The sequence below is a fragment of the Chiloscyllium plagiosum genome, unplaced genomic scaffold (assembly GCF_037043375.1).
Source record: "Chiloscyllium plagiosum isolate Xiang-an unplaced genomic scaffold, Cpla_swu_hap1 HiC_scaffold_14, whole genome shotgun sequence".
Taxonomy (NCBI): Eukaryota; Metazoa; Chordata; class Chondrichthyes; order Orectolobiformes; family Hemiscylliidae; genus Chiloscyllium; species Chiloscyllium plagiosum.
In genome coordinates this window covers 46,039,146-46,053,667 of record NW_028270152.1, presented here as the reverse complement: position 1 = coordinate 46,053,667, position 14,522 = coordinate 46,039,146, and the positions used below count along the sequence as shown (strand labels likewise).

The 14,522-nt window shown below is 41.1% G+C and overlaps 1 protein-coding gene across 6 annotated transcripts in view; it reads left to right on the top strand.

Annotated features, from left to right (window-relative positions):
* The window catches only part of adamts9 (ADAM metallopeptidase with thrombospondin type 1 motif, 9), a 258,667-nt gene that overhangs the window by 223,718 nt on the left and 20,427 nt on the right, over positions 1-14,522 (top strand). For 4 of the 6 annotated variants that reach the window (XM_087994412.1, XM_087994415.1, XM_087994414.1 and 1 more), the window contains 5 exons: positions 138-267; positions 404-498; positions 608-702; positions 804-937; positions 8,398-8,489. In XM_087994412.1, coding sequence (XP_087850538.1) covers positions 138-267; positions 404-498; positions 608-702; positions 804-937; positions 8,398-8,489 — 546 coding nt within the window. Of the gene's footprint in view, positions 1-137; positions 268-403; positions 499-607; positions 703-803; positions 938-8,397; positions 8,490-11,848; positions 12,991-14,522 lie in introns of those variants that run through there. The other 2 variants (XM_087994413.1, XR_015759408.1) reach the window with 2 other exon arrangements.

Sequence of the window (14,522 nt, the reverse complement as noted above, 5' to 3'; positions counted from 1 at the left end):
TCCATATATAACCATCAGATCAATATATCCATATCAATAATGTAACATAAATGTACTGGTTTAATCACAATGGCAACTTATATTCACTTTACATTTAGTGCTATTAATTTCCTTTTTCTTGTCAATTCTCTTGGAAGTGTTCAGTGACTTGTGGAATAGGAATCATGCAACGCTCAGTACACTGTTTGACAAATGATGGACATTTAAGCAACTTGTGTAGTTTAGAGCTCAAGCCTGAAGAGAGGAGATCATGCCAGAATGGAAAATGTAAGCATTTGGAATATTAAGTTCACTTTCACATCACCATAAAATATTGCCATCTGTTTTCTGTTAACAAAATATGTTCCTAATTAGTCAGAAGTACATTTTCTAAATTCTAATGGAAAACATATTTTGCATGTAGGTGAATTTCCAGAAAGCTGTAGAGATGTGCAAAGGTTGAAAGGGTTCATGGAGGATGGTGATCATGTTCTTAATATCCAAGGAAAACAAGTGAAGGTACATGATTGTATTGTTTGACATGGGAAATGTTAGTTTTTCATAAAAATGTCGTGTTTCTTTGTTTAATTTATTGCATTCTTGCGTCAAAGCATTTTTGTCATTGCAGATATATTGTGTCGGCATGCTATCAGATAATCCAAGAGAGTACATCACACTGGCAAGCGGTGATGCAGAAAATTTCTCTGAAGTTTATGGTTACAGGTATAGAAAGATAAAATATGATTGTGCTGACATTTTGTTCACTTTACATGTAGTAATTTTGTAAAATATTTTAAATATGTATTAAACTTCGTTTGATTTAGATTGCACAATCCTGCTGAATGCCCATATAATGGAAGTAGAAGAGATGACTGTCTGTGCAGAAGAGATTATCTGGCTGCAGGTTTCTCTACATTCAGCAAAGTAAGGTTGGACGTCAACACTTTGCAAATAATAAGTGAGTAAAATCTTGCATCCACTTGTGTTTAATTGAACCATATTGATACATTATCCCCTCTCTTTGAAACTCACATCGGAATCAAACAATGAGTTTAATGGACAAGTGAAAAAGAATGTATACATTTTGTTTTATTTCAGGGGAAATTTTAATCTTGTCCATCCAACAGGAAGTACAAATTTCTCCAGAAGCTTTAACGGTCAATACTTTTTCCTTCCTACAGTTTTCAATTTTAACGTGTACTTTTGAGTAAGCATAAATTATGTTAGAAAGTTCCTTCTTTAAGTACGTAGAATGGGCTCCAATAATATAACTGGGGCTAAGCTGTGTTTTTTTTTGTGCCAGTCTTCTGAACAATTGAAGCCATGAGATAAAATGCTAGGGCTAAAAGCAGCTGAGAGAACTACATTTTTATTTGTTAAAAGATCTATCCTAATGGTGCTTGAAGGAATACCATCAAACACAATATATTCAAATCCTTTAATTGATGTTGTACCATAGATATGAAATAAAATGGACTATTGCTTTGGAATGTCTGCAGCAGTCTAAGGCTGTCCTCACTAGGGACATTTCTCTAAAGTATTGCATAATTCTATTGATACCTTGAAGTAGAACTAAATCTGAGTCCAGCTTGGTAGGACCTTGTATAAGTTGAGGCTAGAACTGGATTCGCAGGTAGGACACTGGCATGAGCACATCTATGAGGTAATTAAGCTGAGCAAGAACACATTTGTCTCTTGTTGCCTTACCACATTCCTTATACACATTTTTTCCACTTTCGTACCACCGTTTCCCAGCCTTACTTTTCCTGCCTGCGCCCTACTGCTGTGATTGTATACTTTGTTCTCTGTCTGCTTCTCCCATGCTGCATTTCCAGAAGCATGTCTATCCCATTGCTTTTGGCTTGTTTGGACCCCAGTTCGTTATGACAGAACATGTACCAAGATGGCCCACTTGACTCTTACAGATGGGTTCATTCAAGTTTCTAGGAGAAAGTGAGGTCTGCAGATGCTGGAGATCAAAGTTGAAACTTTATTGCTGGAACAGCACAGCAGGTCAGGCAGCATCCAGGGAACAGGAGATTCGACGTTTCGGGCACAGGCCCTTCTTCAGGAATGAGCAGAGAGTGTTCAGCAGGAGAAGATAAAAGGTAGGGAGGAGGGACTTGGAGGAGGGGCGTTGGAAATGTGATAGGTGGAAAGAGGTCAAGGTGAGGGTGATAGGTCGGAGTAGGATGGAGGCGGAGAGGTCAAGAAGAAGACTGCAGGTCAGGAAGGCGGTGCCGGGCTGGAGGGATTCGGCTGAGACAAGGTGGGGGGAGGGGGGATGAAGAAACTGGTGAAGTCCAAGTTCATCCCCTGTGGTTGGAGGGTTCCCAGTCGGAAGATAAGACGCTCCTACTCTGACCGTCGCGTTGTTGTGGTTTGGCGGTGGATGAGTCCAATGACCTGCATATCCTCGGTGGAGTGGGAGGGGGAGTTGAAATGCTGTGCTACAGGGTGGTTGGGTTGGTTCGTCCGGGTGGCCCAGAGGTGCTCTCTGAATCGCTCCGCAAGTAGGCGGCCTGTCTCCCCAATATAGAGGAGGCCACACCGGCTGCAGCGGATGCAGTAGATGATGTGGGTGGAGGTGCAGGTGAATCTGTGGCGGATATGGAAGTTTCCTTTGGGGTCTTGGAGAGAAGTGAGGGGGGAGGTGTGGGCGGTTGCAAGGGAAGGTGCCGGGAGTGGAGGTTGGGTCGGTGGGGGGTGTGGATCTGACAAGGGAGTCGCGGAGGGAGTGGTCTCTACGGAAAGCTGATAGGGGAGGGGAGGGAAATATATCCTTGGTGCTGGGGTCTGTTTGGAGGTGGCGGAAGTGACGGCGGATGATGCGCTGTACATGGAGATATTGAACAGTTCATCCACTACACTAACACCTTCCATCCCGACCTCAAATTCACCTGGACAGTCTCGGACTCCTCCCTCCCCTTCCTAGACCTTTCTGTTTCTATCTCAGGCGACCGAATCAACACGGACATCTACTACAAACCAACCGACTCCCACAGCTACCTGGACTACACCTCCTCCCATCCTGCCCCCTGTAAAAACGCCATCCCATTCTCCCAATTCCTTCGTCTCCGCCGCATCTGCTCCCAGGAGGACCAGTTCAAAACACGTACAACACAGATGGCCTCCTTCTTCAAGGACCGCAATTTCCCCCCCGACATGGTCGACGGTGCCCTCCACCGCATCTCCTCCACTTCCCGCTCCTCCGCCCTTGAGCCCCGCGCCTCCAACCGCCACCAGGACAGAACCCCACTGGTCCTCACCTACCACCCCACCAATCTCCATGTACAGCGCATCATCCGCCGTCACTTCCGCCACCTCCAAACAGACCCCAGCACCAAGGATATATTTCCCTCCCCTCCCCTATCAGCTTTCCGTAGAGACCACTCCCTCCGCGACTCCCTTGTCAGATCCACACCCCCCACCGACCCAACTTCCACTCCCGGCACCTTCCCTTGCAACCGCAGGAGATGCAACACTTGCGCCCACACCTCCCCCCTCACTTCTCTCCAAGGCCCCAAAGGAAACTTCCATATCCGCCACAGATTCACCTGCACCTCCACCCACATCATCTACTGCATCCGCTGCAGCCGGTGTGGCCTCCTCTATATTGGGGAGACAGGCCGCCTACTTGCGGAGCAATTCAGAGAACACCTCTGGGCCACCCGGACGAACCAACCCAACCACCCTGTAGCACAGCATTTCAACTCCCCCTCCCACTCCACCGAGGATATGCAGGTCATTGGACTCATCCACCGCCAAACCACAACAACGCGACGGTCGGAGGAGGAGCGTCTTATCTTCCGACTGGGAACCCTCCAACCGCAGGGGATGAACTTGGACTTCACCAGTTTCTTCATCCCCCCTCCCCCCACCTTGTCTCAGCCGAATCCCTCCAGCCCGGCACCGCCTTCCTGACCTGCAGTCTTCTTCTTGACCTCTCCGCCTCCATCCTACTCCGACCTATCACCCTCACCTTGACCTCTTTCCACCTATCACATTTCCAACGCCCCTCCTCCAAGTCCCTCCTCCCTACCTTTTATCTTCTCCTGCTGAACACTCTCTGCTCATTCCTGAAGAAGGGCCTGTGCCCGAAACGTCGAATCTCCTGTTCCCTGGATGCTGCCTGACCTGCTGTGCTGTTCCAGCAATAAAGTTTCAACCTCATTCAAGTTTCTCACATGTCAGGGAGTTGACATTGCTCAGATTGGATCTGAGATTTATTACTTAGATTGCATCGTAACCTAAAACATTATGTAAATATTGAGGGATCATGGCTGATTAGTTGAAGCACTGATTAAGGCTCATTTAATTCAGTTACACAGATTTGAATCTCGGTGTTGTCACATGCTACTACTATTCGAATTTGAAGTGTAGTTCTAAAACAAAAATAATTACTATAATCCATTAACATTTTACCAATATGGTGGGAATTATAAATTCTCCATTGGGCAAAACAGCTCAGCCATGAAGTTAACATGGAAGAGCCCCAATTCCCATTCCATGTGCAGTAACTTACAAATTTAAAGTAATTGTTTTCTATGCAGATTGAGGTATCTGATGGAGTTACCAAAGAGTTTCATGCATAAGTACGAAATGCAATCCTGTGCCAGAGTGAAAGTTAACAGCACAATCAGATGGGGAGTTGGGAAGGGGTATAGCAATATCAATTTGAACTGAAGATGTTTGCTAAGAAAACATGCGAAAATGTCACTTGCCACTTATCAAAAAAGGGAGTTTTCAGTTGAATGGGGTCAGGGAATCAGAGATGTAGGTGGAGAATAACAACAAATAATGAGATTTCACAATATGATTCTGTGATATTTATTGTAAAAGATATTGAAGGAACTTTGGCGAGAAGTTGCATTACTGCTATTACTGTGCATTGGTGGTATAGTGCGTATACGATGTATACAATGTCAATCAAGCAGGTCGCTTTCACTAGATGACATGAATCCTTCTGGAATAGTGCTGGAGCTGCTGTCTTCCTTGTAAATGGGGAATAATCATCACACTTTTGACTAGTGCCTTGTAGATGATGGATAGATTTTGGGAAGTTTGGACATGAAGTTAATGATGTTGGATTCAGTGATTGTGAAGATGATTGTGAATGTCAAGAGAAGATGGTTACATTTACTCTAATTGGAGACGATCATTATCTGACTCTTAATGTGGCACAATGTTACTTGCCACTTAGCAAGCCTGATGTTATCTAAGTCTTGCTGCATGCGAGCACAAACTGCTCTGCATTATCTGAGAATTTATGATTGGAACTAAACACTGTGCAATTAGCAGTGAACGTCCCACTAAGGTCATTGATAAAACAGCTGAAGGTGGTTGGGCCTAGGACATGATCCCGAGGAACTCCTGCAGCAAGTTTTTGAATATTTCTCGTAGATGAGAATGAAATTTTTTTTTTCTGTAGCTGAGAAGCTTAAAGGAAGGTGTTAAAAGTATGCTGGCTGCTGCAACACTAAATTTAATGGATATGGGATTCTGCTTGTCAATTTTCTACAGGAGATTCTGTATTCAGAATTCATTAGATCTTTAATATCATGCTGATTGTTCACTGCACAATAATGTACACTCGATGAAAAGTGTGCGATAAATGGTCACAGATTAATTAATTTTGCTGGATTGAAACAAATGGTGAAGAGAAAGCTATTCCCAAAAATGTAAATGGGAGGATGTAAAAGTAATTGACTGATTGTTTAAAAAAATCCTTAGAAAAATAAATTGTGACAGTTCCAGAACAGAAATGTTCCAGTGTGTACTATGTTTTACAACGTATGGAGATTTATTCACTCTAGTTTGTTTAGAAATTCTGGTTGTACATATATACTCATTTAAATAAAAGAGAAAGGATTCTGTTATTTGTACATTCATTATGTACAGATGGTGAACATTAACTGGAATTTACTTGTGCCACTATAAATAGGAACAAATTGAAACTGTGATTGTTGGATGAGGAGGTGCAAGTGTGTAACGAGCATCTCTGGAAATAAATGCTATCCAATTCCATCCTTCACCATCTGGCTTTCTGTATTAAAATACTGATGTTATATTCTTTTTTGCAAAACCTTGTTTGAGAAGATCATGGTTTAAAGAGGATTTACAGGTCAGCATGTGACAAATTGACGCTGACTCTGTATAAGATTCTCCTACCAGTACTCCTGTTTAGTGAGCCGGTATACTGTTACCATTGTTCTATAGAATGTCACCTAGTTGGAAGACAAATATCTTCAAGTATGAATTTTCTTAACACAGAAGTGTAAGCTCTCCCAAGTAAATATCTCAGATGATGTAATACTAGCTCATTGAGCACAGAACTGCATGGTCTGCATTAGTTCATCAAATCTCCTCCAACATCACCTTCCAAACCCACAACTTCTACCACTGAGAAGGGTGAGGGTAGCAGATGTATAAGAACACCATAAGCTGTGCGTTTTCCTTGAACTGAGACGCCATCCTTCATTGTTGCAGGGCCAAAACCCTGGCATTCCCTGACAAACAGTATTATGGGTATCCCTCCACCCCAAAGACTGCAGCAGTTCAAGAAGGCAGCTCACTACCACCTTCTCCAGGGCATATATTGATAGGTGATAACTGCTGACCTGGGCAGCAGCACCCACATCACATGAATGAATTTTTAAAAAAATGTACCATTTCAAACTGCTCTATACCAAGTAAGCTGATGTCAGTGCTGCTAAAATTGTCAGTGGGTCCCATAGCAGGCAAAAATAAGCCAGATTATTGCTTCTGTTAAGGATTCAACAACTAAGTGGAAACTTTAATATGAATGGAGGGATACAACTGGGTTATTTTATGTTCTTTCATTCCCCACCTTGACCAAACAACAAGTTAACCCTTCAGCAAAGGTTTCCCCCAACTGGAAGTGAATCTGTTACCTCACAGAGACCTCCGTCCCTTTTTCTGGGTCAGGGTTATTTGAGGTTTCAGGGATGGCTACCAGCAGTTGAACTGGTGATCCAATGGATAAAGGAAGTGTGCTATTATGGTACAACACTTGAGGGAGCAGCTGAAATAGTTTTAATTAAATGAAGTATACAGAGATTTCTCACTAGATTAAAAAGGCAGAATGATTAAGAATCTGCTAAACCATACCAACATTTTGTGAGTTGCTGTGAATGTTTTGACCTGCCTCCCACTGTCATAGAAATTCACAGACTTTTATCCCAGATGCTACTCTTTTAGATTGGTTAGAAGGCACAGAATGGGAGAAAACTCTAAACCCTGCTGCTCCCTTCTATTTAACTTATTTTTCTAATCAGCTTACTCAAAGATGTCATGATCAGACCTCTGGAGCAGGTGGGACTTGAACCGAGGCCTCTCAATCTAGAGTTACCAATGCACCACAAGAGGGCTCTTCCCCTTTATTTAAACATGAAAGCACAAACTATATGTAGCTGATGCTGTTAGACTGCCTTCACAACCCATTTACCTACATTGTACATCCTGAGACTATCCACAATGAGTGGAAAAGTAAACTGTTGTGCTATCTACATTCACACTGGAAGGATTGTCACTTGAGTAAAGGGCAGCACCTGTAGAACTGAATTTCAACATGAGTCAGTACCTTCAGGAGAACATGGAGAAGGCTAATGAAATAAATGCAAGTTATTAGAGAAAGAAAAGGTGGCAAAAAAGAAGGCAAGTGGCCTTCCAACGCGATAGAAGAAAATCAGGGTGATTCACTTGGATCACTTACATCTTAGAAATTGGCTACAGAGTAGCATTACGGACTGATGATGGAAAATGGTACATGACATGAGGGGATATATGCTATTCTTCAGCCCATCCCTCTAAATTTGCCTTAAATGTTTGTCCTTTGCCTTTCATGAAAGTACTAATGCAAACTGCAGTAAAATTTCATAAACTCGAGCATCTTTATATGAGAGCAGTTCTCCTGAGCCTAACCGAATATCTCTTCTCCCCACCAGGCAAATATGCATGGTTATCCATCATAAGCAGGAGTTGGAAATCTAGTTCATTCAAACTCAGAATCAGAACTCAAATATTCCATTTCCCACCAAATAAGATCAACATAGAAAAGGCGTTAATTCCCAGGCATTCTAGTGCTATCATGTGATGGTAAAACTTATTCTGAGGATAACACTATTTAAAATGGTGCAAAAGCATAGAAATGGCAATTTTTAAAAAAACAAACTATTTCTAATTATCCTTGCACCACTTTCCAGCAGTGACCATGGAAAGATTAATCTATTTTTCATCTAATTCAAAAAATCTTATTTCGTAACATCTAAAATGCAAGTTCAGTATGTATGAGTAGGGTATATATTGTTCAAAATTACAATGATTAATGTTGTTATTGCCTCTTCACCTTGACTTTTTTGCATATCTTCAACAACACAACTATTTCTGTCTTTATAGCAACAGACTTGTACTTTGCACAGACACTTGAAGGCCGATCAGTTCCATTTGCTACAGCTGGTGACTGTTATAGTGCTGCCAGATGTCCACAGGTAACAGCTTTATCTTCTTGATTATCTACTCCTTTGTCTATTATTGTGTGATTTGGCATATTTAAAATGTAACTATTGATTGTGGTTAAAGTGGTATTTACTAAATCATACAATCTATATGGTCTGACATTAGAGTGTCATTTACAGACTATAATTTATGGAGCTAAAGTGCTGCTTAACCATTACAAACATGATGTATCTATTGAGTTTATAAAATTAACAAAAAAAGGATTCATATTTTACAGTGTTAACTTGGAAACAAATCACAAAGAACTGTAAAGCTAATAAAATATTTTCTGAAGAATACTGTTCCTTTGCCGATCTGATATTTACCCCTGAGCTCATTGTACAGCTACACAAACATATTAAACTGGAAAAGCTGTTTTATTATGATTCCTTTTAAGGAATTAAATTAGTTGAGTGTATCAGAATAACTTTTTATGATAATCAGTAGGTCAAGAGAAAAAAACCTTGTAAAAAACATTGTCATTGCCTCAAAATTACTTAAATGTCTTTTAAATAGAATATGATATAATTGAATTTTTTGCTTTTCTTTAAAACACACTATTTAATTTTCTAGCAAAAATATAATTTCTTTCTTATTGTTTATTAAATGCATTTGTATCGGTGTTCCTGTGTACTCACCTACCCACTAAAACATATGATAAAATGTAATGTGAATTATAACCAATGAAAGAATGTTCTTCATATTCTGCGTAAGAAACCAATTGATGCACAAAGATAGAAAATAGTATTAATTTGCATTTTTCACATTTGCATAAAAATCTAGTAAAGTTGATATTTCCAAGTGTATTTCTACCTTTACACTTATTCAGATTCTGATATGATTGGTATACGTATTTCTCATACTACAGGTTAATTAAAATATATTTCTGCAGACATGAGTGTTCAGTACATAGCACATCGAAATCCACTTTTGTCTATTTTTGTTTTGTAATACATGTAGGTTCTCATTAGGATCACAGCAGTGTGAAAACAGGAGTAGGCCATTCAGCCCCCTCACAGCTCACCATTCATTTAAATCACGGCTGTTTTATGTATCAATTTCATCTCCATAGACTTGTCCAATAATGGTGTGCAGGCCAAAATGTTTCCACCATGTCTGTAATACAGGAAGTAGAACTGGACAAGTTTGCAAGGAGATGCTTTTCCACTCAGTGCTCCTTTCTCTCCCATGATTGCTGCTGATAGGCTCATCAGAGCCTAAAGGCAGCATACAAACAGCTTCTGATTGGAGGAGCAATGAGCTGTGCAAATGGGTCTAGCTGTGCAAGTGGGACAAGTGCCTGCTGGGTATATGAAAGGAAGCGGCTCCGAGTCAGCAAGTGGGTAGGGAAGGATGTTTCATTGCAACAAGTTGGTTTTGGGAAGACAAGATTCTGTATCGCACATGAGTCATTAATTAATCACATAATTGCAATCAGTTTTTGCTTCATATTTTTAAAACATGTTCTGTTCCCTATTATGCCATTTCCTCACTGGCCCTCCTAATAGGAGAAAATGTGAAATTTGCCCTTCACCTTGTGATACAATTGGATAATGCAAATCTACCACTTTGGTTCCTTACAGATATATATTTTTGTGTATCTTAAAATTAAGCTACTTTACCTGGTGGACTGGAGGAAAGGAAGTATAAAAAGCTTATTCTAAGAAATCCAGAGGAAAAGAAGAAATTCCCTAATACACACAATAGACTGAAGACAAAAGTACAAAATTCCTGTATGTGTACTAGAAGAACTCACCATTTTTGTTTGTTTTTGGAACACTGGGCAGGATTTTCCCATCCCTTGTGTGGCATGAGAAATGGTCAGAAAGATGGGAAAAAGACAGTGAGAATTAAAAATCTGATTCTTGACATAGATAAACTTTTCTGACTTTTCCCTCAAACCTTAAATGGTGGCTTCAAGATCTCACCATTGAGCAGTGACTACCTTTAATTCCACATAATTAATTCTCATTAAAATGCTTTTTTTCCCAATTGTTATGCAAATACTGCTTCCCTGTGTGCTCTATAGCCATCATCATCCTTGAACCTTCGTCCATATATATGGACAACATCTGCAATCCAGCAGCCTCACACATTCATCATGCCTGCTCTTGGACCAGCTCAGACACAATTTCAGTTCTTCAAGTCTTTACTTTAGATTTCAGGAACATGAATGACTTGGATGTTAATGCCAGGTTGCCTCGCATGCACAGACAGACAAGACATTTCATGCAACTACACAGCATGCTGTTATGCTCAGATGGACACATGCACCTTATAGCTTTTAACTTGCTTGCTTAGAGTTTGTTCACTGTACCACTTATTTGGAGACAGACATCCCATGTCTACTTGTTTTCTTAGTGTACACTGACTGACCTCAGCCCCAACTTACAGGCTGCCACTCTCTGTGGGGCATTGCTTTCTAAGTAGGCAGTGTATTTAGTGCTGAGTTACAGGTTGCCAGAACCCATGGCTTGCATTGTTTTTTGGTGCATAGTGAGAGGCAAACAGCTTGTGACAATTTAGAAACACTGAACATTCAATCTACCAGTCAGATAGGAAGTGGATCTGTCACTATGCATTATATCATACTAGTTTAATGTCAGAGTTGCAGCATGTGCCAGCAGAAAACATGGTAAACATTGCATGTGCTTCATGCAAATGACTATATGTGAAAGTCAGAAAGTTAAAAAACGGAGTGGGGTGAAGGGTAACCTCAGTCAATCGGTCAGTCAGTGAGCACCACTATAATCAGTCATGGGTTGGTCCAATGTCTGTAAAGGGGATTTACCACATTCAGTCAGGCACTTAGGACTAAGAGTGCAGGAATCCATGTAGTCCAGGGATCAGTCATAGTCAGTCCTGCGCGTCAAGTGCAAGCAGTCCGGGGATTACAGCTTAGTCACTCAATACTATTGATAAATCAATCAGGAATGGGCTATGGTCAGTTGTCTGTCCTATCAAGTCAGTCTGTGGGAAGCGAGGTGTATATGCCACAGTCACCCTGGGGTTTAGACAATAATGGCCAAGGCCTCTATCAGGGAGCAGCCAGTGGATTCCTGGGGAAAGAAGCCAAATCACGGGATTGGCTTAATTGTATTCTGTTACTGAGGGAATGATGTCATAATGAAGGGCCATTGGAGAGCATTGGGACTTCATTCACATGGCTTACTGACAGTGTAGCATGGACATTTTGCTTAAGCAACATAGAACTAGATATGGTCACATACCTCCATATGAAATCATGACAGTCACTTCTTTGGAAAGTCTCCATGCTATACTTCATGAAGTCTTAACAGGAGGCTTCACTTTTATAGGTGTGAGGCCATTATCTTTGTTATGTTCCCCACAGATTACCTGCTCATGGGCTTCACATGGAGAATACCATTGATGGTTTCATTGTGGCCTTAGTGCTACTTTAAATGTAATATAGAAGGAGATGGTGTCAGCTTCGACAACAAGAACAGCAACATACTGTGGCTGCTGCAAGCTTCCTCATGGAGAAACAGCAAGCGAAGATCGCTCAAAGAAGCTGAGGTGAATGATGAGATCCAGGACTTAAAGACATCCATGTTTTTTCCTTCAACTCTCTAAAAGACAGTGGAGGCACTAATTAAGGATGTACGAACCATCAACTCTGAATTGTGTCATCTGGTGGAGGAGGATTTGCGTTCAGAAGGAATGGGTGGCATTCCCATACTAATGGTTATCAACGTCACAGTTCCCTGCACCTTTATGCCTATGGCTTATTCAAGGATTAACTGGGGACCTGTTGGCATCTCCTAATCCTTGACCCATAAATGCATTTGGGATGTAACTAATGAGATTTTCTCCAGATCATTATTGTTCATATCCTTCCTCTATGTCAAGAAGAGTCAAAAGGTCCAGGGAGTGGAATTCTCCAGTATCACTGGCTTCCCCATTTACCGGATGCAATCAAATGGACCCACATTGCTTTAAGAGCGCCTGCATACTAAATTTCACAATTCATCTATAGAAAAGACTTTCTCTCCGTCAATGCTCAAATTATTTGTGATCATCTGTGGTTAATTCTGGAAGTCTCTCTCCCCCTCATACCCCCGCAGGCACACATATATAAGTCTATGGGGTGAATTTGCATTTGCAGATTTGTATTTGCAGATATATTCTATTTTTGTTCAAAAAGCACAACCTGTAGGTAGTCAGTCCATGTGACATTTTATAAATTCCTACTTTGGAAATAGAACCGATCTGTCTCAAGGTTGGAATACAGAGAGACTCTAACCTCACACCTTTAATGCATTGTCAGAACTGAGATGTCACCTTTTTTTTATAAAACCTGAAGTTATCTCAGGAATGTGACTTGAAAGAAGTTCTGGGATTTGCATATTAATGAATGAAAACCTACAACCCACTCTAAGTGATTAAAAACTTAACAGCAATGTAGATTTGCTCAATACATTGCAGCAATTGTATGACATTTTGATCTTTTACTATAAATTCTGTGTCCTATGATCCTGCCCCACTAGCTACCTGAAGAAGGAGCTGTGCTCCGAAAGCTTGTACTTCCAAATAAACTTGTTGGACTATAACCTGGTATTGTGTGATTTTTAAGCGGAGTAAGATACATCCTCTGCTTGTGTTTCCACTAGAGCCAAAGTGGAACAGGCTCCTTAAAATAAAGATTCAATGCCTGGATTATTCCATTCTGCAGTATAGCCCAGAAAGAGTGTGCTGCATTATTGTTATATGCTGCGTCCTTCACAGCTGGAGCCAACAAAAGAAGCATATTCTAGATGCAAAAAAAATGAAGGAATATTGCCAACCTACAGAGGATGAAGATGAGACTGAGGATTCACCAGGAAGGCCTTCCAAGAGAGCATGATGGAACAAATTATTGCAGAGCCCAAGAGACCAGAAATAAGATCACTGAAACTTGTCCCCAGGATGAATGAAATGCATTTGATTTCCTTTTTTGATTGTTTAAGATTCTATTGTTAATATGGCAAGCAGCCACTCCTTCATGCAAAGGACATGTAGACCTTGTTATTTTTATAGTTCTTGAGCCTTGAGTTGCTGAATTAGTGTCCTGTTACCCATGAGATTATATACTTGATATCTTTGGGCAATCCCACTTTAAAGTATCTGCACATTACATCTCCTAATGACCATCATGGGAAAAGCAACAGTCAGAGGAGTCAGGTCACTAGGTTTTGGGAACTCTTAAGATATTGGTGAGGATGACATTTGAATGTTGTGCAGTGAGGTCTGTCATAATATCAAGGATATTGAGAGGAATTTCCTTTTGACCGTTTCATGATCCCTAACCCTTCAATTTTTCAGAGTGTGTGTACACTGCTGAGTTACCCTGAAATGCTTGAGCATTCTCTAGGACAACACTGAACCTGCAAGAAATGGCGCTTTGTACAGCTTCTCTTATTGGACCAAACTGTGACTATAAGGGGGTTTGGACATGCAAGATGTCTATTATATATATCTCTCAGTCTTGAAAAGAGATAGATAGAATGATGTGTGGGATCACTGATTCTACTCTCACTCACAGGATGGGTGTAAGTGTGGATAGTGGTGCAGGCCCTAGCAAGGATCCCATATGTCTGAGGCTATCTGCAGACAAAATCAGTTGCTTGCGAAACATGAGGAATGTTTGGTCATTATGTTCATCCTTCGGATATCTGAAGTGGCTGCTCATCTCTCACAGGGTGTGACTTAATCAGGTCCAGCAGTAAAGTTGACCCGACAGCAAACATTTTAACAGAGCAAGTAAAAATAAATTAAATACATCAAGTGCTGTCTATGTAATGTCACATGAACCATAAGAGTACCCTTAGTATATTTTCTTCTTTTTCTCTCTCTCTCACTATGACAAAGTGCAGTCCCAGCTTCCAGAACTGAGGTGGAGGGAGCCTGCTCAGTGGTTGACCCTGGAGTTTGTCAGTCATGGGAGTCATTCACAAGTGTCTTTGGGTCTAGAAGATCCAGGCCTGCTGAGAGCCTCCTGCCCAGATGTAGCCTTAGTCTACTTGGAT